The following is a 25,926-nucleotide window of genomic DNA, read 5'->3' on the forward strand; positions in this document are numbered from 1 at the left end:
CACTGTAAAAGACTTCTAGATTCTGGGTGAAAAATATTTGCACAATTATTAAAGACATATAATGCACAATCTTTTCCAACTCTTTTCTGGATGTTTTAGGTAATAGGGAGTGTATATGCAGAAGTAACTGGACAGGTAGTTAAAAGAAGAAACAGGAAAATCAATAACCAAATAAGGTCATTTAATTTATAACTATAAAACAGAAAGGGTTTTGAGTCTCAACTTTGTGTTAGAAATGATGTTGAATGAATAAGGATATCTGAAACAAATATATTATTTAGTAATATATTAAATCTAAGCTGTTATGTTCTAGTAAATTATTGATTTCTTCTTTGTTTACAGAGTTCACCAGTACCCCATAATTTACAAATTCAGATTAAGATGCTGTAGCCTAATTCTATTCTTTATTCTACTTTGGAAATACCTGATGGAACAAGAAAAGGATCAATCATTTTTTATGTGTTAGGCTGAATCTTCCATCACAAATTTTGGCTTTCATATATAGTTTAAATATATTTTTTATATTGAAGTGTAAAATATAATAATTTGAAATTCTGGATTGTATACTAAAAATTAAGCTCTGATCTTAAAGAGAAATAGATATTTTAAGTATACTTGACCTTTAAAATATTTTATACCAAAGGTTTGGGGATCTGTTGATTTAGTAATGTATTTTTATTTAAGTATATTAGAGTTTTTTTCAATAGCTATTTTTACTGTGGAGTAAACATATTTGAAAAAATATTTGTGTTAAGTTTTTTTTAAAGTTTTCTCATATTGTTCATAGATACCATTTTAGTAGTTTATTATGCATATTCAAAGTAGAAAAATAGTTATGAAACAGTTCATGAATAAAAGGTTAGATAATATGATAATGGTATGATTCTCATTTCCCTAAACTTCCATTTTTATCAGTCTTCCTGTTTTAGAATCTTAATGTTTATCAGAAAGTGAGAAAGCATTTAAATGGAAAGTCATTAATAAGTATAAAATCTACATTTTAATAGATTTTGTGCTCAAATGAAAGAAAATGTTCTTCCAACTAGGTTTATTTTGTGCATTATTGTTATCTATCTGTTAATTAAGAATAATCAATGTCAGTAAGCTTTGCTTTTTTATTTTCTTTGTTTTCTAAATCAGACCAATATCATTGCCTCATTTATAGTTAAATGTTTCTTTTAGACTGTAATATTTCATTTTTGACATCTCATTAAAAATGGGCTCAAGCCCAGAAAATATGATCCTGTCATATTGTATAATATATGGCATGGTCTATAACACAATAAAATTTTGTTTCCTAATGATTTAGAATAATTTCTCAGATTTTTGAGTTTAGAAAAATGGCAAAAAGTTACTGTGGTAGTTCATGTGGCTAAGTACCAGCAATGTTAAATGTTTAAATGGGTAGTACTCTTGGGAAAAGTGATTGGAGCTTTAAACTTGTACACATTTGACAGCGTCTCTTCACTTCATTTTTCATCCTAAAGAAGTCTGCAAATATTCTTAGCTCACATCATTATTGCACATCAGTGGTTCTAATTAGCTAAACAGGAGTTTGTCTCAGTCATTGATCATCATCAACTTCTTGACAGTATCCCTTTTTTTTAGGAACCTTTTTTTAAATGTCTTATAAATACAGAGAGTATATATTAATTGAATTGACCAGATACATTGGTGGTGTTTTAAATTTGAAACAACTTTTTTACCTTGTATTATTTTAAGTAAAAAATAATTGTATTCATATTGTAGCGCTGTTTTCTCTTGGGAGCATTTTCCTGTTATGAAAATACCATGTGCCACCAGGAGGAGCTGCTGGACAAATCTCTATATAGATTGTGAATTGTGATTTTTTTTTTCAATTTCAAAACTATAATAGTCACTTTTGAAGGTTTTTGGTTTAAAATACATCAGTGAAGTATATTTTTGAAGTTTATATTTGACATGAAGTTTATAGATCATTTATGACCTATATTTTCAGTATTATATTACTCAGCTTAGTTATTGTTATTTCAGTGACTCTCAAATTTTAGTGTGTGTCAACATCACTTGAGGCTTTGTGTCTTAGTTCGGGTTGTTATAACAGAATATCATAGTTCAGGTGGCTAAAAAGCCAAACATTAATTTCTTATATTTCTGGAGGTTAGGAAGTCCAATATCAAGGTGACTGCTGATTCCATTCCTTGTGAGAGCTCTCTTGCAGACAGCTACCTTCTTGCTATATTTTCACATGATGGGGAGGGAGATCATCTTCAGATGTACTAACCCCATTCATGAGGACTCCATCCTTATGACTTCCCAAAGGCCCCACCTACAAAAACTAGCGCATTGGGGATTAGGGCTTCAACATGAATATGAAACATTCAGTCCAGAGCACCTTGTTACGGTTAAACACTGATTTCTGGGCCCTACCCTAGAGTTTCTGCACTTAGAAAGGGTGGAAGATAGTACATTTCTAGCAAGTTCTTGGATGATGCTAATCCCACTTCTCTGGTGACTCACAGTATGAGAACTACTTGGTTAGACTGTGAGTAAGTTTATGTACATACCTATGTATATAGTAGGAGATAATCACTCTGGTACCAAGCTGCAGTAATGCTTTTGTTTGAGTTTTGTGGCACATGTTTTATCCCTGCCTCATAAAAAGGACACCAGAACGTATTTGGACACTGGTAGGGATTTTAGGCTTACTACAAAAGAGTGAATTAGAAAGACTCTATCCCTGTAAACTAAACTAATTCCTGGGAATTTAATATTAGACTCATAGCATATTCAAAAAGCAACTTACAGGGGGAGTTTCTGACTGGAATTAATATCTTGGCTGTTATATCCTGGGTCTTTGTCCTTGAGTAAACTCAATCAAGCCCTTCCCTTTGAGATTTGAAGCCATCTTCCCCCTGATGCATATACCTTGAATTGATGTAGTACTGTTTTGCAGTACTAGTGATTTTATAATATTAAACACTCAAATGATAATTTGAGATTATATATTTGTGACAAATGATAGGCAAAGGGTGTATATATTTTTTTCTTTTTTTTTTCTTTAAGCTTTTAATTTTAATTCCAGTATAGTTAGCATATTGTTATATTAGTTTCAGGTGTACAATATAGTGATAAAGGTCATATATTTTTAATATATAAAATAGTTTTATAAATCAAAACCAATAAAATATAAAATGACAGTTATGTTGACTGGCACTGGAAAATTAGGAAAAAAACATTTCAATTGGTGAAAATATGTTGAAATTCATTATTAATAAAAAAAAATACAAAGAGAGCCCAGTTGAAGACAATGGACTGTGATTATGCATTAGATGTGCTATCAATACTTGGTAATAGAAAATAAAATAATAAAACAGAATAAAATACAAACAGTAAAAATAATATGTTTGTAAAATTTTAAGTGTGATTTATTCCAATTCTCTACCTAGTGTGTGCCTATATTCAGAGGGCTGAACCTGGCTAGAGAAAAATTCTGAGCCATGACGACTGGTCATATGTGAATTTATGACTACTGACCTTCGTGGTCTTAGTACTGACTGGTAGATATCCTATTTTTTCCTGGCTCACTTACCATCCCAGTCTCCTAGAAGACTATTTGATGCTTAACTCTCTTGTCAACTTATAACACTTTGTTTTTCCTTTTCACTTTCAGATAACTGTTATGAATTTGTCAGATTAATGTTAAGTGGAGCACAGGGCGCTGGATGGTGAGCCATGGTTCAACAACAGACCATAAGAAAAACTGAAATAGAGAAGTTTATTGCTCACATGTCCTAGAGGAAGTACCCGGCATGCCTCGAGGGGCCACATGGGGAAGTCAAGGCACAGTACGGAGACAGAGAGGACCTAGGGCACATGCCTTTATGAGGGTTTGTGTGTGGAGTACTTTGGGGTTTCCAGGCTCAGGTGGGATTGGTCAAACCAAAAGAGCTAGGTTTTGGTGAGCTCTATGAGGGGATCTTATGTAAGGGACACATAAGAGAATGGCATTGGGAGGCAGGGGAGATTGTTGATCACAACGGCTGTTAGGGAAGTCATATCAAGAACTTTAATTTACTTGTGACTCTGTGAGCTGCTATCTAGGGCACTTGCATGAACTAGCTTCAGGCTGCTTGGCCAAACCAAATGGATGCCAAGGCATGGAGTAGCTTTAGCTAAACTCTTGACAACCTCCTTGCTTCCTACACCACTGAATAAATAGAAGCTTTTAGAAGAGAGCTTTTACTCTTTCCCATAACCACATCTTCTACCAACATACCTGAATCTATTTTCTCTTTTTCTCTTTTTATTTCTTTGGAAGAACTGTTTATACTGTCACTTAAGTTAAAAAAAAAAAAACTGTGCACACTGAAGCCTTAAGGATGCAAGGATGTCACTCCGTAGTTCTCTCTTCTCTCTCTTGCGTCATCTGTATCGCTCACTATCCTGGGTCATTCCTGTCCACGTACTGACATGCAATTTTATCTTCTGTCTTTTGAAAAAAATCTCTTTTGATCTCACATTTCTTTTGAAATACTGTTCCATTTCTCTGCTGCTTTTTACAGCAAAAATCATCTGAAAAGTAGTTTTTACTATCTCTATTTTTTTCTTTCTCTCTTGAACTGACTCCAATTAGGCTTTTATGTCCACCATTCTCCTAAAACAGCTCTTGTCAAAATCACCAGTGACTACAATACTGCTAAATCCCAGCAGTCCAGTTTTTAGTCTTTGTCTTCTTTAGCATGTTTACAGCATTTGCCAAGGTTGGTTCCTTCTAGAAATAACTTGTTCACTTAGCTCTCTTGATTCTCCTTTTGCATGACTGTGTATCCTTTGTAGTATCATTGGCTGTTTTCCTCGCCTTACTAACCTATAAATGTGGAGTGCTTCAGGACCCAATTCTCAGATTTTTCTATCCAAAATTACTTCTTAGGCTTTTAAATATATTTGGATGATGCCTAAAGTTTTATCTTCAGCCTTGACCATTTGACTGATTCTAGACTTGTTTACCAACCGCATATTGGATTTTGATTAAACATCTCACATTTGACATGTCCAAATCCCAAATACTTAAAAAAAATTTTTTTTTAGTGTTTGTTTATTCTTGAGAGAGAGAGAGAGAGTGTGAGTGGGGGAGGAGCAGAGAGAGAGGGAGACAGAATCTGAAGCAAGCTCCAGGCTCTGAGCTGTCAACACAGAGTCCGATTTGGGGCTTGGACTCATGGACCTTGAAATCATGACCTGAGCCTAAGTCGGAGGCTTAACTGACTAAGCCACCCAGGTGCCCCTGTCCAAATCCAAAATTCTAATGTCCCTTAACTCTCCTCATCAGGATCCGAGATCATGTCTACTTGATCCTTCCAGTTATTCAGACAAAAGCCTTGGAAACATTCTTGACTTCTCTCTTCCCTTAAATCTCATACCTATTGGATCAAGAAATCCTGTTAGCCCTACCTTCAAAATATCAAGAATTTTATTACTTTCTCAGTAACACCACCATTACCTATCTTGTCGAGTTCATCTTTAGTTCTCACCTGGGTATTTTATTTGCCCCCTAATTATTCTCCCTGCTTCTACTTTTGATTGCTAGAGTCTGACCTCAGCCCAGGACCTACTGTGATACTTGTGAAATATTAATTCTTATTGTATTATTTCCCTACTCAAAACTATCCTCTCTGTTCCAATTTTATTGGGAGTCAGATCTAAAGTTCATAGGGCTTAAAAGGCGATATACTGCTTTATTCCCAGTGACTATTCTGTCCTCAGCCACCATTCTCCCCTTGTATGGACGTTACTATTTTGCTGTTCTTTGGCTACACCAATTGTGCTCTTGCCTCAGTATCTTTGCTCTTGCTACTTTTCCCAAAGCCTGGAAAACTCTTCCCTGAAATCTCTATGACTCTTAATTCCTTCCTTTAAGTTTCTGGTCACATATCTTTAAGGACAGTCATTTTTATAAAATAGCAACAGCCTTCTTTTTGCTTCCCAGTTCTCTAAGACGAGGCATCCCTTTCTGCATTACCCTAGTTTATTGTTCTTATACATATAGCTTATACATATAGCTATACATATAGCTAGTTGGCATACTGTATATTCACTTATATATCATTTATTTTCAGCATCTATGAGCTAGAATGTTAATTCCATCAAGACGGCACTTGGTTTATTTTGTTTGCTGCCGTTCTCTATTCCCTAGAATGAAGTCGAGCATATAATAAATGCTCAATAAACACTCATTAAGTGAATGATGGATTAATGTGTAAATGTGTGTTTGTTTGTTTTTTAGGTATTTATTCTGGTAGGTATTCTTTCAATCTGAGGATTCTATTTAATTCTAAAACATTCTCAGAAATTATCTCCTAAAAATACCGCTTTATCTTTCATCCCATTTTTTTTTTTTTTTTTTGCTTCTGGAACTCTTTAGGCATATCCTGGGAGTTTCAAGTGAGACCTACATGTCTTAACTGTGTTTTTATATTTTTCATCTCATTTCTGTATGCAGTGTTCTGGATGAATTTCTCATTGTTATTATCCATTTCACTTACTCTCTTTTTACATCTAGTTTTGAGCTAAGCCCATTGAATTGTGTTTTGATTTAGTGGTTGTAATTTTTATTTGCAAGGTTTTCAATATATTTTTTAAGATCTATTTATTGTTTTTGTTTTTAATTGTAGTCATTCTTTTAGGTCATAAATCCTTACTTTAAAGTCTTTATTTTTATTTATTTTTGAGAGAGACAGAGACAGCGTGAGTAGAGAAGGGGCAGGGTGAGGGGGAGAGAGAGAATCCCAAGCAGGCTCTGTGCTACTGAGCCTGACGTGGGCTTGAACTCACGGAACTGTGAGATCATGACCTGAGCTGAAACCAGGAGTCGGACACTTAAATGACTGAGCCACCCACGCGCCCCTTAAAGTCTTTTTCAGTGTGTTGTGTTATTTAATTTTGTCTAGAGTGATTGATTCTTTGAATGATTCAGTCAGTGTTTGCATGTGTTGTATGTGAATTTAGAGTGTGTGTTTTCTTGTGTTTTGTTGGATTTTTTGTGATAAACCTTGAGTAGGAGGGTTGATGTTACTGTTCTCATTCCTTTCTCCACTACACTGCCTTGCCTAATGCCTTTTTTTCTCTAAAAATTTTGTGTTTGCCACTAAATTGTCACCCTCATCCTATCCTGAAATAGGTTTTATATTTGTAGTGTGAGGCTCTTAGCCAATAATGACACAGAGGATTTGTTAAATTTAGTACCTTGGCTATGGAGTGTTTTGGCTCAGTGCCTGATTGGGATTTTATCTATAAACGTTTGCCTTTCTAAACTTTCATATAAGCCTTAGTTCCAGGCAAGGGTGGGGAAAGACTTTTTCCAGACTCCTTTCAGAAGTTCGGGGCGCCACCCTAGTCTCTGGATTCAAACAATGAGCTTAGTTAGCTATGCTTCCCTATATTGGGCAGGGCACTTTCATTAGCACTTACCCTCAGGAGCTGAGCTCTTTTTCACCTTAGCCCACATCTGGATCTGGACAGTACACAGCACCTTCATCCTTGTTTGTAGCATTGTATTTCTGTTTAGTTTGCAATCCTTAGAGACGTGGCTGTGTTTCCTTAATTTTTTCTTTTATGTTTTTCTATTAATAGTATCAACTTAGAGAACAGAGAATTGCCTCAAAGTATGAACTTATTATGCTAGGTTATTGGAAGTCTAATTAAAAATTTTTAGGGGCGCCTGGGTGGCGCAGTCGGTTAAGCGTTCGACTTCAGCCAGGTCACGATCTCGCGGTCTGTGAGTTCGAGCCCCGCGTCGGGCTCTGGGCTGATGGCTCGGAGCCTGGAGCCTGTTTCCGATTCTGTGTCTCCCTCTCTCTCTGCCCCTCCCCCATTCATGCTCTGTCTCTCTCCCAAAAATAAATAAACGTTAAAAAAAAAAATTTAAAAAAAAATTTTAAAGTGTACTAGTGTATCATCTGAATTTATCTCTTAAACCAGTGTTGTGCTTTTTCTGATTGGTGTCTCTTCATTCTGATATTCCTTTGTACCTTCTAGGGCCCTTCGCTTCATTTCACTGTTTCCCAGTTGAGGGTTCTTTTCTTCTAACTTTCCTGTATACTTTGTCACTCCTGAGTGATTTAAGTATAGATTTCTATTTATTTTACTTATTTTTAAAGTGTTTTAAAATATAAATAAATGTCCGGTAAATTTTTATCCCGTTTAAGTTGTTAAAACGTTATTAAAAGTTACTAGTAAGTCTCTAGATCTCTTTTGAGTCTTTTACTTAAAAAAATGATATTTTATTCTTAATTTAATTGTGTGTATAAAGTGCTTATGTTAAGAACATACTGACTTTGGGTACCTGGGTGTCTCAATTGGTTAAGCTCTGATTTCGGCTCAGGTCATGATCTCGCGGTTTGTGAGTTTAAACCCTGCATGAGGCTCTCTGTGGTCAGTGCAGAGCCTGCTTGGAATTCTCCCCGCCCCGTCCCTCCCCCACTTGCATTCTCTCTCTCTCAAAAATAAATAAACATTAAAAAATAAAGAACATATTGACTTATTTTAAATTGATGATAGAGTGGTTGTGATCAAGATTAAATGTGTTGCGTTTTTTTTTTTTTTAAACATGGATCTAAATCTGGAAACTAAACTGTTCTTTTGGTATGAAGTTGTCTTAGTTGTCAGCAGTTTGTAAGTTGTTGTCACTTGCCGTATGGTTTCTGATTAATTCTGAAAGGGCTGTCAACCCCAGATAATTTAATTTTCTATATTTTAAAGTGATACTCATTTTCAGGATGTGAAAATTTAAAGGATTAGCTACCAATTATAACTAATAAACTCTCCCTTATTTTTCTTTGTAGAGAAAAACAGAAATCTGAAGCTAAAGACAGAAAAGTTTTAGAAATTCTGCAAGTGAAGGATGCTAAAATACAAGAATTGGAACAGGTTGGTGTAACAGAAAATACTGAGAATATTTTTTCAGGTAGTAGATATTTGCAATTACTTTTAATTAAAAAAATATTCATTAAGAACATCGGAGTAATCATCTCAAACCATCACTATTTTGAAACTACTATGGCCAGATATTCTTCACTATTGTAATTTGCTTATAGCCTGTTGTCCGAATTAATGGGCTATGTCATTTATTCATTAAAATTCTTAAGATAGTGTTATGGTTTTATAGTAGTAACTAGCAATTATTCATTGTTCTATTGAATTTTGCCTCTTATTATTACCAGTTATCATTGTATTATTAGCAGTATCATTGAAACTTGTAAATTTTCAGATGGTTTCATTCATAGAAAGGATCAACAAATAACAGGAATGATTCCATTTGTTCTTTTGAAAACTGTGCTTTCTTATGTCTTATCTATAATCAGTTAATTATACAATTACATATATAATAAAATTATATGTAATTATATAATCAGGATATTATCACTGCAAAAATCCATGTTATCAGTGCTTCCCAGAACCATTTTCAAAGTATACACATCTTAAAAAGGAAGGAGAAAGAAATTTATTGTAAGAATGGCCTCTATTGTGATAAAATACTTAAATTCATTTTGTACCCAATTGTTCCTTGTGGGCTAAATTGCCCATAATTCTTCTAGGGTAAATGGAGGCTCTTTTTGGAAACTATGATCTTTGGGTTTTGACTCTATTTTCCTTCCTAGCCAATTAAAGTTTTATGAGAACTTTGATCTAAGTTTGGTTATTGTTATAAAGTTGTTTTATCAAAAAACTTAAAGTGGCAGTTAACTTAGATAAAAGATCCAATTATTTTTATGTTCTCTACATCCATAGAATATCTTTCTAAAATGGAACAATGCATTCTTTTATGACATATAAGCTTGAAGTTTATACATTCTCCAATGTTGTGTTTTCCTCATAGGAAATATCATAATTGATACCATAATGGTAAAATTTTAGAAATAATATTTTAGTCTGTTTGCTCTGGGGGGGAAAATGTTGTGTTTTCTACCTGAATATCAAAAAACATTAAAATGGATTCTAAGATGGATAAATACTGTTATATGCCTAGGCTAAGCTGCCTAATAGATATGACCATATGACTTAGAAGTGCCAAGTGTCATTTGTACTCACACTAGATTGAGAAAAACTAGCCATATTGGCCACCCCGGGATTCTGGAGGTTAGGGAAGATAAAGAACCAGACTAAGCAATCTATTCTTCAGTTATAGCTCTATTCTATGGAAGAGAATGCATTTTGCCACTCTTTGATATTCTTGGGTTTTAAGTTTGCAGTGAGTGCTTTAGGGAATGCTCAGGTTACCAGATCTAGATAGCTATAGCATACCATTTTTTAAAAATGTTGACTTTAAAAAATGATAGTATATTTCCCCTTTGCTAAATTCTTTTTGTGCTTCCTCTTTCTTGAGGGATATACTATTTAACTATTTACCTTTTTGAGCAGAATCACTTAGCTTGGGGATAAAATATTAAATTTCCATAAGAGAAAATATTTGTTTTTAGGCTTCCTAATTTTTTTAGAGGCCCTAATTTGCCAAAATCATGTATATTTTTGTTCAGTAATGGTTATAACTTTCTACAAAGTATAATATGTTAAATGTATATACTATTCTGTGATGGTACTTTGGAAAATTCGAAGTTACAGTTCTTGCCTTTTTTTTAATTTTTATTTTTTTTATTTTTATTTTTTTTTCAAAGTTTTTTTTTCAATATATGAAGTTTATTGTCGAATTGGTTTCCATACAACACCTAGCGCTTATCCCAAAATGTGCCCTCCTCAATAGCCATCACCCACCCTCCCCTCCGTCCCACCCCCCATCAACCCTCAGTTTGTTCTCAGTTTTTAACAGTCTCTTATGCTTTGGCTCTCTTCCACTCTAACCTCTTTTTTTTTTTTTTCCTTCCCCTCCCCCATGGGTTTCTGTTAAGTCTCTCAGGATCCACATAAGAGTGAAACCATATGGTATCTGTCTTTCTCTGTATGGCTTATTTCACTTAGCATCACACTCTCCAGTTCCATCCACGTTGCTACAAAGGGCCATATTTCATTCTTTCTCATTGCCATGTAGTACTCCATTGTGTATATAAACCACAATTTCTTTATGCATTCATCAGTTGATGGACAATTAGGCTCTTTCCATACTTTGGCTATTGTTGAGAGTGCTGCTATAAACATTGGGGTACAAGTGCCCCTATGCATCAGTACTCCTGTATCCCTTGGGTAAATTCCTAGCAGTGCTATTGCTGGGTCATAGGGTAGGTCTATTTTTAATTTTTTGAGGAAGCTCCACACTGTTTTCCAGAGCGGCTGCACCAGTTTGCATTCCCACCAACAGTGCAAGAGGGTTCCCGTTTCTCCACATCCTCGCCAGCATCTATACTTTGCTGATTTGTTCATTTTGGCCACTCTGACTGGCGTGAGGTGGTATCTGAGTGTGGTTTTGATTTGTATTTCCCTGATGAGGAGCGATGTTGAGCATCTTTTCATGTGCCTGTTGGCCATCCGGAGGTCTTCTTTAGAGAAGTATCTATTCATATTTTCTGCCCATTTCTTCACTGGATTATTTGTTTTTCGGGTGTGGAGTTTGGTGAGCTCTTTATAGATTTTGGATACTAGCCCTTTGTCCGATATGTCATTTGCAAATATCTTTTCCCATTCCATTGATTGCCTTTTAGTTTTGTTGGTTGTTTCCTTTGCTGTGCAGAAGCTTTTTATCTTCATAAGGTCCCAGTAGTTCATTTTTACTTTTAATTCCCTTGCCTTTGGGGATGTGTCAAGTAAGAAATTGCTACGGCTGAGGTCAGAGAGGTCTTTTCCTGCTTTCTCCTCTAGGGTTTTGATGGTTTCCTGTCTCACATTCAGGTCCTTTATCCATTTTGAGTTTATTTTTGTGAATGGTGTGAGAAAGTGGTCTAGTTTCAACCTTCTACATGTTGCTGTCCAGTTCTCCCAGTACTATTTGTTAAAGAGACTGTCTTTTTTCCATTGGATGTTCTTTCCTGCTTTGTCAAAGATGAGTTGGCCATACGTTTGTGGGTCTAGTTCTGGGGTTTCTGTTCCATTCCATTGATCTATGTGTTTGTTTTTGTGCCAATACCATGCTGTCTTGATGATTACAGCTTTGTAGTAGAAGCTAAGGTCTGGGATTGTGATGCCTCCTGCTTTGGTCTTCTTCTTCAAAATTACTTTGGCTATTCGGGGCCTTTTGTGGTTCCATACGAATTTTAGAATTGCTTGTTCTAGTTTCGAGAAGAATGCTGGTGCAATTTTGATTGGGATTGCATTGAATGTGTAGATAGCTTTGGGTAGTATTGACATTTTGACAATATTTATTCTTCCAATCCATGAGCGTGGAATGTTTTTCCATTTCTTTATATCTTCTTCAATTTCCTTCATAAGCTTTCTGTAGTTTTCAGCATACATCTTTGGTTAGATTTATCCCTAGGTATTTTATACTTCTTGGGGCAGTTGTGAATGGGATCAGTTTCTTTATTTGTCTTTCTGTTGCTTCATTATTAGTGTATAAGAATTCGGGGCGCCTGGGTGGTGCAGTCGGTTAAGCGTCCGACTTCAGCCAGGTCACGATCTCGCGGTCCGTAGGTTCGAGCCCCGCGTCGGGCTCTGGGCTGATGGCTCAGAGCCTGGAGCCTGTTTCCGATTCTGTGTCTCCCTCTCTCTCTGCCCCTCCCCCATTCATGCTCTGTCTCTCTCTGTCCCAAAAATAAATAAACGTTGAAAAAAAATTTTTTTAAAAAAAGAATGCAACTGATTTCTGTACATTGATTTTGTATCCTGCAACTTTGCTAAATTCATGTATCAGTTCTAGCAGACTTCTGGTGGAGTCTATCGGATTTTCCATGTATAATATCATGTCATCTGCAAAAAGTGAAAGCTTAACTTCATCTATGCCAATTTTGATGCCTTTGATTTCCTTTTGTTGTCTGATTGCTGATGCTAGAACTTCCAACAGTATGTTAAACAACGGTGAGAGTGGACATCCCTGTCGTGTTCCTGATCTCAGGGAAAAAGCTCTCAGTTTTTCCCCATTGAGGATGATGTTAGCTGTGGGCTTTTCATAAATGGCTTTTATGATGTTTAAGTATGTTCTTTCTTTCTCGAGGGTTTTTATTAAGAAAGGTTGCTGAATTTTGTCAAAGGCCTTTTCTGCATCGAGTGACAGGATCATATGGTTCTTATCTTTTCTTTTATTAATGTGATGTATCACATTGATTGATTTGCGAATGTTGAACCAGCCCTGCATCCCAGGAATGAATCCCACTTGATCATGGTGAATAATTCTTTTTATATGCTGTTGAATTCGATTTGCTAGTATCTTATTGAGAATTTTTGCATCCATATTCATCAGGGATATTGGCCTGTAGTTCTCTTTTTTTGCTGGGTCTCTGTCTGGTTTAGGAATCAAAGTAATACTGGCTTCATAGAATGAGTCTGGAAGTTTTCCTTCCCTTTCTATTTCTTGGAATAGCTTGAGAAGGATAGGTATTGTCTCTGCTTTAAACGTCTGGTAGAACTCCCCTGGGAAGCCATCTGGTCCTGGACTCTTATTTGTTGGGAGATTTTTTATGACTGATTCAATTTCTTCGCTGGTTATGGGTCTGTCCAAGCTTCCTATTTCCTCCTGATTGAGTTTTGGAAGTGTGTGGGTGTTTAGGAATTTGTCCATTTCTTCCAGGTTGTTCAGTTTGTTGGCATATAATTTTTCATAGTATTCCCTGATAATTGCTTGTATCTCTGAGGGATTGGTTGTAATACTTCCATTTTCATTCATGATTTTATCTATTTGGGTCATCTCCCTTTTCTTTTTGAGAAGCCTGGCTAGAGGTTTGTCAATTTTGTTTATTTTTTCAAAAAACCAACTCTTGGTTTCGTTGATCTGCTCTACAGTGTTTTTAGATTCTATATTGTTTATTTCTGCTCTGATCTTTATTATTTCTCTTCTTCTACTGGATTTAGGCTGTCTTTGCTGTTCTGCTTCTAGTTCCTTTAGGTGTGCTGTTAGAGTTTCTATTTGGGATTTTTCTTGTTTCTTGAGATAGGCCTGGATTGCAATGTATTTTCCTCTCAGGACTGCCTTCGCTGCATCCCAAAGCGTTTGGATTGTTGTATTTTCATTTTCGTTTCTTTCCATATATTTTTTAATTTCTTCTCTAATTGCCTGGTTGACCCATTCATTCTTTAGTAGGGTATTCTTTAACCTCCATGCTTTTGGAGGTTTTCCAGACTTTTTCCTGTGGTTGATTTCAAGTTTCATAGCATTGTGGGTGAAAGTATGCATGGTATGATTTCAATTCTTGTATACTTATGAAGGGCTGTTTTGTGACCCAGTATGTGTTCTATCTTGGAGAATGTTCCATGTGCACTCGAGAAGAAAGTATATTCTGTTGTTTTGGGATGCAGAGTTCTAAATGTATCTGTCAAGTCCATCTGATCCAATGTATCATTCAGGGCCCTTGTTTCTTTATTGACAGTGTGTCTCTTTATTGACTGTGTGTCTAGATGATCTATCCATTTCTGTAAGTGGAGTGTTAAAGTCCCCTGCAATTACCACATTCTTATCAATAAGGTTGCTTATGTGTGTGAGTAATTTTGGGGGGCTCCTGTATTTGGCGCATAGACATTTATAATTGTTAGCTCTTCCTGATGGATAGACCCTGTGATTATTATATAATGCCCTTCTTCATCTCTTGTTACAGCCTTTAATTTAAAGTCTAGTTTGTCTGATGTAAGTATGGCTACTCCAGCTTTCTTTTGACTTCCAGTGGCATGATAAATAGGTCTCCATCCCCTCACTCTCAATCTGAAGGTGTCTTCAGGTCTGAAATGAGTCTCTTGTAGATAGCAAATAGATGGGTCTTGTTTTTTTATCCATTCTGATACCTGTCTTTTGGTTGGCGCATTTAGTCCATTTACATTCAGTGTTATTATAGAAAGATATGGGTTTAGAGTCATTGTGATGTCCGTAGGTTTCATGCTTGTAGCGATATCCTGGTACTTTGTCTCATAGGATCCCCCTTAGGATCTCTTGTAGGGCTGGTTTAGTGGTGATGAATTCCTTCAGTTTTTGTTTGTTTGGGAAGACCTTTATCTCTCCTTCTATTCTAAATGACAGACTTGCTGGATAAAGGATTCTTGGCTGCATATTTTTTCTGTTCATCACATGGAAGATCTCCTGCCATTCCTTTCTGGCCTGCCAAGTTTCAGTAGAGAGATCGGTCACGAGTCTTATAGGTCTCACTTTATATGTTAGAGCACGTTTATCTCTAGCTGCTTTCAGAATTTTCTCTTTATCCTTGTATGTTGCCAGTTTCACTATGATATGTCGTGCAGAAGATCGATTCAAGTTCCGTCTGAAGGGAGTTCCGTCCTCTTGTTTCAATGCCTTTTTCCTTCCCCAGATCCGGGAAGTTCTCAGCTATTATTTCTTCAAGTACACCTTCAGCACCTTTCCCTCTCTCTTCCTCCTCTGGAATACCAATTATGTGTATATTATTTCTCTTAGTGCATGACTTAGTTCTCTAATTTTCCCCTCATACTCCTGGATTTTTTTTATTTCTCTTTTCTCAGCTTCTTTTTCCATAATTTTATCTTCTAGTTCACCTATTCTCTCCTCTGCCTCTTCAATCCGAGCCGTAGTTGTCTCCATTTTATTTTGCAGTTCATTGATAGCATTTTTTAGCTCCTCCTGGCTGTTCCTTAGTCCCTTGATCTCTGTAGCAAGAGATTCTCTGCTGTCCTTTATACTGTTTTCAAGCCCAGCGATTAATTTTATGACTATTATTCCAAATTAGTGAATTAGTGCTAATTCACAGAATTAGTGAATTCACTATTTATTTTAGAGAGAGAGAGACACACAATGTGATTGGGGTAGGGGCAGAGAGAGGGAGACATAGAATCTGAAGCAGGCTCCAGGCTTCGAGCTGTCAGCACAGAGCAAGACGCAGGGCTCGAACTCACAAACCTTGACATCATGACCTGAACCAAAGTTGAATGGTTAACCAACTAATCCATGCAGACACCCCTTTCCAGATTTTTTTCTTAAGGTTCTTTTCTTGTTTCATAGCATTGTCGTCAGAAAAGATGCATGGTATGACTTCGATTCTTTGAATTTGTTGAGACTTGATTTGTGGCCTAATATGTGATCTGTTCTGGAGAACGTCCCATGTGCATTTGAAAATGGTGTGTATTGTGTTGTTTTAGGCTGGAATGTTTTGAATGTATGTTAGATCCATCTGGTTGATTTTCTGTTTGGATGATCTATCCATCGATGTAAGTGGGGTGCTAAAGTCCCCTATTATTATTGTATTACTATTGATTATTTCCTTTATGTTTGTTGTTATTAGCAGCTTTATGTGTTTGGCTGATTCCATGTTGTGTGCATAAATATTTACAAATGTTATATATTCTTGTTGGGTTGTGTCCTTTATGATTATATAGTGTTCTTGTTTGTCTCTTACTACATTCTTTGTTTTAAAGTCTATTTTGTTCAATATAAGTATTGCTACCCAACTTTCTTTTAAATTCCATTTACATGATACATGTTTTTTCATGTCTTTACTTTCAATCTACATGTGTCTTCAGTTCTGTAATGAGTCTCCTATCGGCAGCCTATGGGTGGGTCTAGCTTTTTTATCGAGTCTGTCATCCTATGTCTTTTGATTAGAGTGTTTAGTTAATTTACATTCAAAGTAATTATTGATAGGTATGTACTTATTGCTATTTTGTTACTTGCTTTATGGTTGTTTTGTGGTTCTTTTCTATTCTTCTCTTGCTCTTTTCTCTCACAATTTGCTGGCTTTCTTTGGTGATATACTTGGATTCCTTTCTCTGCATTTTTTTCATATCTGTTATGGTGTTTGATTTGTGGTTACTCTTAGGTTATATACCTAATACCATTAGGTATATAACATTTTGTGCATATAGCAGTTTATATTATATTGATTGTCACTTATGTTTGAACTCATTTGTTTCTTCTCTCTCCTGCCAAATTTTAGGTACATTGTGTCATACTTCACATCCTTTTATTTTGTGAATCCCTTGACTGAATTTTACAGATGTACTAATTTTTATTGCTTTTGTGCATCCTACTTTTCTTACTCCTAGCTATGGCCTTTCCTTACCATTTAGAGTCCCCTTTAACATTTCTTACAGGCTGGTTTCGTGGTGATGAATTCTTTTAACATTTTTTGTCTGGGAAGCTGTTGGTCTCTCCTTCTGTTCTGAATGATAGATTTCTAGATAGAATATTTATGGCTGCAGGTTTTTTTCTTTCAGCACTTTGAATATATCATGCCACTCCCTTCTGACCTGAAAAGTTTCTGCTAAAATCAGCTGATAGCCTTATGGGGTTTCCCTTGTATTAACTGTTTTCACTTGCTGCTTTTAAAATTCTCTATCATTACTTTTTGCCATTTTTATTATTACATGTCATTGTGTGGATCTCGTTGAGTTGATTTTGTTGGGGGCTCTCTGTGCGTCGTGGGTCTGGATCTCTGTTTCCTTCCCCAGATTTGGGCAGCTTTGAGCTGTTATTTCTTCAAATAAAAATTCTGTCCCCCTTTTTCTCTCTTCTTCTAGGATCCCTATAATAGGAGTGTTATTACACTTGATGGAGTTGCTGAGTTCCCTCAGCATTGTATTATTATTTTTTGCTCTCTCTACTGTTCAGCTTCATTACTATCCATTACTCTTTCCTCCAGACCTCTGATTTGTTCATCTTCTTCCTCTAGTCTCCTGTTTATACCATCTAGTGAATTTTTAATTTTAGTTATTGAGTTCTTCTCTGTTTGGTTCTTTTTTATGTTGTTTGTCTCTTTCTTAAGGGTCTCACTGAGGTCCTCCACTCCCACTCTTTTTTTCAAGTCCATTGAGTATCTTTATGATCATTACTTTAAATTCTCTATCAGGCATATCACTCATCTCCATTTCATTTAGGTTTCTTGCTGTGATTTTGTCCTTTTCTTTTATCTGGGACATATTCCTCTGTCTCCTCATTTTGTCTATCTCTCTGTGTCTGTTTGTATGTATTAAGAAAGTCAGCTACATTTCTTGCTCTTGAAGTAGTGGCCTTATAAAGAAGTCTCGTAGTGCCCTGCAGTGCATTGTCCCCTGGTCACAAGAACCTGGCTCTTCAAAGGAGTCTCTTATGTGTGGTGCTTGTGTCCTACTGTTGTGGCTGAGCCTCTTTTGCCTTTCAGTCCAATTGTCTGCCGTGGTTCTCTTTGCCTGTTGTTGGCAGGATTTGGTCCCTGTGTTGTTGTTGAGCCAGTCTTGGGGCCACCTTGGGCTTGAGTTGAGTCAGACTAGGCATTTGCCAGAGATGTAGTAGCACTGAACTCAGATTGCTTTCCCTATGTTGTTCCCTGAGAAGTTTTCACTGCTGAGGACCTGCAATCAAACCAGATTATCTTCTCCCAATCCACTGCCGGGGCTCCAGCCCCTGGTGTGTGTGGTTCTTCCCCTCTCCTTGGAACAGTAGTAACTTTGGAGTGGTACTGGCTCCTGTTCAGTCTACTGACACATTGCTAGGCTTGTGGTACTGCTTTTGATAGGCTCCTGCTAAGGATGTATTGGAAGGGACAGGTCTGCAGGAGAACAAGGGGGCAGGGAGCACAGTGTTATCAAGGTTTGTACCGGTCTGCTGTGCAAGGGGACCTGGAGCTGCTTTAGAAAATGGCTGTAGGATTAGAAGGGTTGAGTCCATAGGAGAATGTGGGGGCAGGGCACACAGAGTGCCAGCAAGGTCCAAACCTGTCCATTGGAGGAGGGGACCCACAGCTTCCCAGAATGCCTGCCAAGGTTGGAGGGTGTAGATCCACAAAAGCATGGTTGGGGGGTCAGTAGGAAGGGAGATGTGTGCTGTTAGCAATCTAGGTGGAGAGTTTTGGGGCAACACTGATTCCAGCAGGTTTCTGTATCTCTAGGCTGGTGGAGAGAGAAATGGCACCAGCTAACTCCTTTGTTCCTGGAGAAGTCTCCCAAAGATCTCTGCCCCTCCAGCACAGCCTCTGAGATTAGTAAAGAAATCTTTTCCCAAATACCCCAGACATTTTTCAAATGCTGCTTCTGGGCTGTATCTCTGCGGGCCTCTTTGTTGTGCTGTCTCTAAGGTGGGGAATCAGTTTCCTCTTGCCCTCTTGGCTCTCCTAGAGCCAAGCCTGATGGTTTTTAAAGTTCCAGGTGTTAAGCCCCACTGATTGTAAGAACTCATGAAATTATGCCCCTCTGTTTTTTGAAGCCAAATGTTATAGGGATTGTCTTCCCCGTGTAGGTTCCCTGCACCTGGTATGAGGTTCTGTTTGTTTGGTCTCTCCAATGCTGCAGAGTCTGTCCTTCCCACTTACAGCCCTCTTGGTCCTTTTAGCTCCCAACCACATCTCTGCCCTTCCTACCTTCTTAAATGTAACCTCTTCTCTGAATTTAGCTGTGGAAAGTCTGTTCTGCCAATCTTTAGGTTATTTTCTGGGTTATTTACATTGATATGGATGTTATCTAATTGTATTTGTGGGACAAGGTGAGCATAGGATTCTCCTATATTACCATATTCCCTGGAAGTGAGTTTTGACTCAATCTATATACATTTTTACCTTTTTTTTTAAGTTTATTTATTTATCTTTGAGCATGATGGGGGGGGGAGAAAGAGTCCATGCACCCATGCACGGGAGAGAGACACACAGAGAGAGAGAGAGAGAGAGAGAGAGAGAGAGAGAGAGAGAGAGAATCCCAAGCAGACTCTGTGCTGTCAGCATGGAGCCTGACATGGGGCTCAATATTGTAAACCGTGAGATTATGACCCAAGCCAGAATCAAGAGTCAGACACTTAGTCAACTGAGCCACCCAGGTACCCACATCTTTACTTTTTTCAAGGTAGGTTTATCCCATCTGCATTTCTTGATATAACATACTTATTTGGTCTTTGTTCTATGACTAAACTTATGCTTTCTGTTTTTAATGTTTTCTTAGCTTTTTACATTTGCTGTATTTTTCATTTGTGTATGTTTGTGGGTATGTGTGTGCATGCATTTTTGTGTTGATAGTTTGGGAGGTTTAGAGTCTATATCAGTTCTTTTCATGACTAAGTTTATTACTTTATATTTAATGATATACTTCTTAATTCTAACATATTCTGAAAAATCTATATAATACACATCAACTGCACACTGTAAGATAAGATAAGAAAATTTGTATATTTTTATTTATTCACGTTTTTTTTTCCCTGAATTTTAAAGTGAACTTGCAGAGAGTAAAAGACCTGTCTGTATGTTGAAAACTATAGAAAGCTTATGAAGGAAATTGAAGAAGATACAAAGAAATGGAAAAACATTCCATGCTCATGGATTGGAAGAATAAATATTGTCAAAATGTCAATACTACCCAAAGCTATCTACACATTCAATGCAATCCCAATCAAAATTGCACCAGCATTCCTCTCAAAGCTATAACAAGCAATCCTAAAATTTGTATGGAACCACAAAAGACCCCGAATAGCCAAAGTAATTTTGAAGAAGAAGACCAAAGCGGGAGGTATCACAATCCCAGACTTTAGCCTCTACTACAAAGCTGTAATCATCAAGACAGTATGATTACAGACACAAAAGCAGACACATAGACCAATGGCCTAGAATAGAGACCCCAGAATTGGACCCACAAAAGTATGGCCAACTAGTCTTTGACAAAGCAGGAAAGAATATCCAGTGAAAAAAGACAGTCTCTTTAACAAATAGTGCTGGGAGAACTGGACAGCAACATACAGAAGAATGAAACTAGACCACTTTCTTACACCATTCACAAAAATAAACTCAAAATGGATGAAGGACCTGAATGTGAGACAGGAAACCATCAAAACCCTAGAGGAGAAAGCAGGAAAAAACTTCTCTGACCTCAGCCGCAGCAATTTCTTACTTAACACATCCCCAAAGGCAAGAGAATTAAAAAGCAAAAATGAACTATTGGGACCTCATCAAGATAAAAAACTTCGACACTGCAAAGGAAACAATCAGCAAAACTAAAAGGCAACTGACAGAATGGGAAAAGATATTTGCAAATGACATATCGGACAAAGGGCTAGTATCCAAAATCTATAAAGAACTCACCAAACTCCACACCTGAAAAACAAATAATCCAGTGAAGAAATGGGCAGAAGACATGAATAGACACTTCTCTAAAGAAGACATCCAGACGGCCAACAGGTGCATGAAAAGATGCTCAACGACACTCCTCATCAGGGAAAAGCAAATCAAAACCACACTGAGATATCACCTCACGCAAGTCAGAGTGGCTAAAATGAACAAATCAGGAGACTATAGATGCTGGAGAGGATATGGAGAAACGGGAACCCTCTTGCACTGTTGGTGGGAATGCAAAATAGTACAGCCACACTGGAAAACTGTGTGGAGGTTCCTCAAAAAATTAAAAATAGATCTACCCTATGACCCAGCAATAGCACTGCTAGGAATTTACCCAAGGGATACAGGAGTGCTGATGCATAGGGGCACTTGTACCCCAATGTTTATAGCAGCACTTTCAACAATAGCCAAAGTATGGAAAGAGCCTAAATGTCCATCAACTGACGAATGGATAGAGAAGATGTGGTTTATATACAATGGAATACTATTTGGCAATGAGAAAGAATGAAATCTGGCCATTTGTAGCAATGTGGATGGAACTGGAGGGTATTATGCTAAGTGAAATCAGTCAGGCAGAGAAAGACAGATACCATATGTTTTCACTCATATGTGGGTCCTGAGAAACTTAACAGAAGACCAGGGGGAGGGGAAGGGGGGAAAAAGTTGCAGAGAGGGAGGTAGGCAAACCATAAGACTCTTAAATACTGAGAACAAACTGATGGTTGACGGCGGGGGGGGGGGTAGGGGAGAAGGGAAAGTGGGTAATGGGCATTGAGGAGGGCACCTGTTGGGATGAGCACTGGGTGTTATATGGAAACCAATTTGACATAAATTATATGTAATATAAAAAACAAAAAATAAATAAAAGCATCAGGCTAAAAAAATAAAATGTTCTCACTTTAAAAGCAAAAAAAAAAAAAAAAGGAGTCTGGACATAGCTAGATTGTCTGTTCAGTATCTCATGGTTGTACTCAGGGTTTCCTTTCGGCTTGCTCTTATCTGGAGGCTTGATTTGGGAAAAATCTGCTTCTAAGCTCATTCAGGTTGCTGACAGTATCCATGTCTTTGTAATTTTAAGACTGAAGTCCTAAATGGGGCCAAACTCTGTATTAGTCAGGGTTCTTCAGAGAAGCAGAAGTGATAGAGGTATATGCATATGTGTATGTATCTACCTATATCTGTCTTTCTAGAAAGAGAGATTGATTTGAAGGCATTGGCTCATGCAGTTTGGGGCTGGCAAGTCTGATTTATGCAAGACTGGCTGGCAGGGTGGAGACCCAGGAAGAGTTGATTTTGCAACTCAATCAGAAAGCATTCTGGAGGCAGAATTCCTTCTTCCTCAGAAGACTATAGCCCTTTGTTTTATCATCTTCAGTTGACTGGATGAAGCCCAGGCACATTATGGAGAGGTTATCTGCTTAACTCAAAGTCACTGATTTAAATATTAATCATACCTGAAAAATATGTTCACAGCAACATCTAGACTTGTGTTTTATCAAAAACTTGATATCATGGGGAGCCTGGGTGGCTCAATTGATTGGGCTTTTGACTTCAGCTCAGGTCAGGATCTCACAGTTCATGGGTTCGAACCCTGTGTTGGGCTCTGTGCTGACAGCCAAGAGCCTGGAGCCTGCTTCCAATTCTGTGTCTCCCCCTCTAACCCTCCCCTGCTTGCACTCTGTCTCTCTCTCTCTCTCTCTTTCTCAAAAATAAAAATAAACATTAAAAAGAAATTAAAAAAAAACTAGATACCATGGGTACTATGACATACGCAAGTTGACACTTAAAATTAACTAAATGGGTAAAAAGTAGTGAGGTGAATAGGCCTTTACTGTGAGGTTTTCTGTTTATCTGGCTAGGGCTTAGGCTGTGTTTACCGTTTGCTGTAGTTGTATGGTTCAGAGGCTAAACTTTGTTTTGCTGTCCTTTTTTTGGGTTTTTCTACAAGCTTCTTAAGTACTGTCTGAGATGCACAGTTTTTTTTCCATTGTGTTCCCTTGTTATACAGAAGCCCTATTGGTATGGTGGTCCAGTGTCAGGGGGAAAGTATTCTATACTCTGATTAGGTTTCAATCTTTTAGTGAGCTTGTGTCCCTACAATGTGACCTTCACAAGTGCTTCTGTTTCTCCCCCCTCCCTTGGATTAATAGGAAGGCTAGAGGGTGTTGGAGTTAGGTATTTCCCTTTAGCCTGGTTGATTTGGCTCTGGTGAAAGTCACCTAAAATTGGGCTTTTTTGGGCTTTTTAACTGTTAAAACTTGTCTACTTTGATCCTCCAGCAATCTGTTAATTACAGATTAAATTTTTCTACCCTGGTAGTGGTTTCCATGGATTTTACTGCTCCTGGGCTCCTGCTCTGGTATATTGCCATTCTCTTTATATATCTGTCTGTTTCTCTAGTTTTTGGAACAGCAGTTTGCTCTATGTCCCCAATTCTCTGGTAGATCCAAAAAGAGTTTTTGAGTTTTAATTAGTTCAACTTTTTCCATGTTGTGTAATCAGGAGAGATGACTTCCAAGTGCCTTACATGCTTGAGTGGAACCTGGAAGTTTCTCCATTGTGTTTTTATTAAGTAGCTCTTAATTTTTAAGACTTACATCCTGTGGAATAGAGTTGACACTTAAGGATGACAATTCCGGGGGTACTTGGGTGGCTCAGTCAGTTAAGAGTCTGACTCTTGATTTTGGCTTAGGTCATGATCTCACAGTTTATGAGTTCAAGCCCTGCATCAGGCTCTGTGCTGACAGCATGGAACCTGTTTGGAATTCTCTCTCCCCCTCTGCTCCTTGCAGAGCACATGTGCATTCTCTCTCTCTCTCTCTCTCAAAATAAATAAATAAACTTAAAAAAATAACAATTCCTATAGCTTATTTAAGTCTTACTTAGGTATCCAGTCAAATTTCTAGGAAGTTGTGTGCATGCCGCACACACATACACATACACAATTTTTTAGCTGGTTGCAGAAAAAACTTTCATAAGAGTGCAATCTAATATTATAACTTATATTTTTTTGATGATAGTGTAAAACATTGCCTGTAACTTTTTTGATAAGATACTGCCTTAGCTTTGTCACAAATAGTTATAAAATAAATCATGTAATAAATTCTCCTTCTAGTATTACATTAGATAACTCTGCTAACAGCCTAGTATATTGTATTTGATTAGATGATGATTGTTCTTTAACGTTATATCCCTGCCCCCACCTTTTTTTTTTCTTTTACCTTATAGGAAGCTCAGAAATAAGTTTTGGTTCTCAGTTACAGTTAGATCTCTTACCTTTTCCTTTTTCTCGCTTTACCGTTGTTTTAGTTGTTATGGCTTCATAACTTGTGTTTTTTATTAAAACTTTCATGCCTACTTGAAAGTAGGTCATATAAATAATACATTAACTATGCTGAAGTATTGCTCGATAGAATTTTAGGTCTTATGCTGCTGCCCCTCCTTTCCCCTTTTTTCTGCGTCATACTCTTTATCATCCTCATCTTACTCCATAGACTTCTCTTGACCGTGATGTGAATTATTCATTTCATGTCTTATCCATAATAAATTATTTGTTCCAGACATATTTTCTCTTGTCACCCTTTATGGTTTATGGTTCCTCAGCGTTCTATTTCCTAGTTTAATATTAACTCAAGCCATACCATTCAAAATGTACTCTATCCAGAGAAGTTTGTTGAAAAGTTTCATTAAGCTAAATTTTAAAATGAACTGTAGCTGTATATACCTGTGATTTCATTATTTAAAGTAGATCTCGAAGAGCGTATTTTATTAGGAAAATATTTTGCGTTATACAAAATTTCATAGTTCTTGAAGGGTTTGATTTATCGGTTGTCTTTTATTGGGAGTGCATCTTTGTCTTAATTATTACTTTCATGATTATTTAACATAATATCAGATTTATCAAACTATAAGAATATTGATAGTTTGGGTTAACTAATTTCTCACTGCATTATACTTCTTTATTTAAAAATTAAGTCTATATTTGTCCTTGTTGATTGTTAAATTCACTCAAATGCCAGAATTCAAATTATTAAATAATTGTTATGAAAGGGCTTGCTGGTGGTGTTTAAGTTGTCAGTTCCTGTTAAGGTTAGCTGACATGAATGGACAAACCCTTCTAAAACTTAAATCATTTGCTTCAGTGTTCTTTCCTTCCTAAAGTCTAAATAATATCCAGAATAGATGAAGATGCTCAAGTTTTGTCAGTTCTCTTTTCAAAGGAGAGGTCTCTAGATAGCCTGTAAACAGTCTTAGTGTTCACATGATTGAATTTTTCATTCTATGTCAATGTCATTCATAAACATTTACTAATCTGTTTTGGAAAACATTATGAGCACATAGATAGTGTGTAATGTGTCAAATTAATAATACGGGCAAGACAGAAATCTAGAAAAGGCAGAAATTACTGTAACATTTGGGGAAGCCTTCATGGAGAGAGGTGGAAATTGAATCTTGAAGGAGGTAACATTTAGATGAGAATAGAAAAATGGGCTATGAGTTGTGGATGGGCCACATTTATGCATCTATTTTTAAGCTGTTTGATTGATGTCAGGCACACCTTGATATGCCCTAACAATTCAAATGGGAAACAAAAATTAAACCTATGTTGAGGAGCCGTGTATACCTACTGGATTTGTAAAACATACCACACCTGAGAGTCAAGTGTTGCTGTAGCTGTGGAACTGAGAGAACACTTGAAGTGCTTGTAGCCTATGACTTAGCAGTTTTACCCCCAAATATATTCTTAAGCAATGTTTTTCAAACTTTTATTAATATGACCCCTACACTGAAAAAAATACATTTTCCCTAATGACCCCAGTGCACCCAC

The 25,926-nt window shown here is 36.9% G+C and overlaps 1 protein-coding gene across 4 annotated transcripts in view; it reads left to right on the top strand.

Annotated features, from left to right (window-relative positions):
* The window catches only part of CNTLN (centlein), a 311,923-nt gene that overhangs the window by 72,329 nt on the left and 213,668 nt on the right, over positions 1 to 25,926 (top strand). For all 4 annotated transcript variants that reach the window (XM_045043687.1, XM_011288695.4, XM_019816024.3 and 1 more), the window contains exon 3: positions 8,823 to 8,907. In XM_045043687.1, coding sequence (XP_044899622.1) covers positions 8,823 to 8,907 — 85 coding nt within the window. The remainder of the gene's footprint in view (positions 1 to 8,822; positions 8,908 to 25,926) is intronic.

Source organism: Felis catus, chromosome D4 (assembly GCF_018350175.1).
Source record: "Felis catus isolate Fca126 chromosome D4, F.catus_Fca126_mat1.0, whole genome shotgun sequence".
NCBI lineage: Eukaryota > Metazoa > Chordata > Mammalia > Carnivora > Felidae > Felis > Felis catus.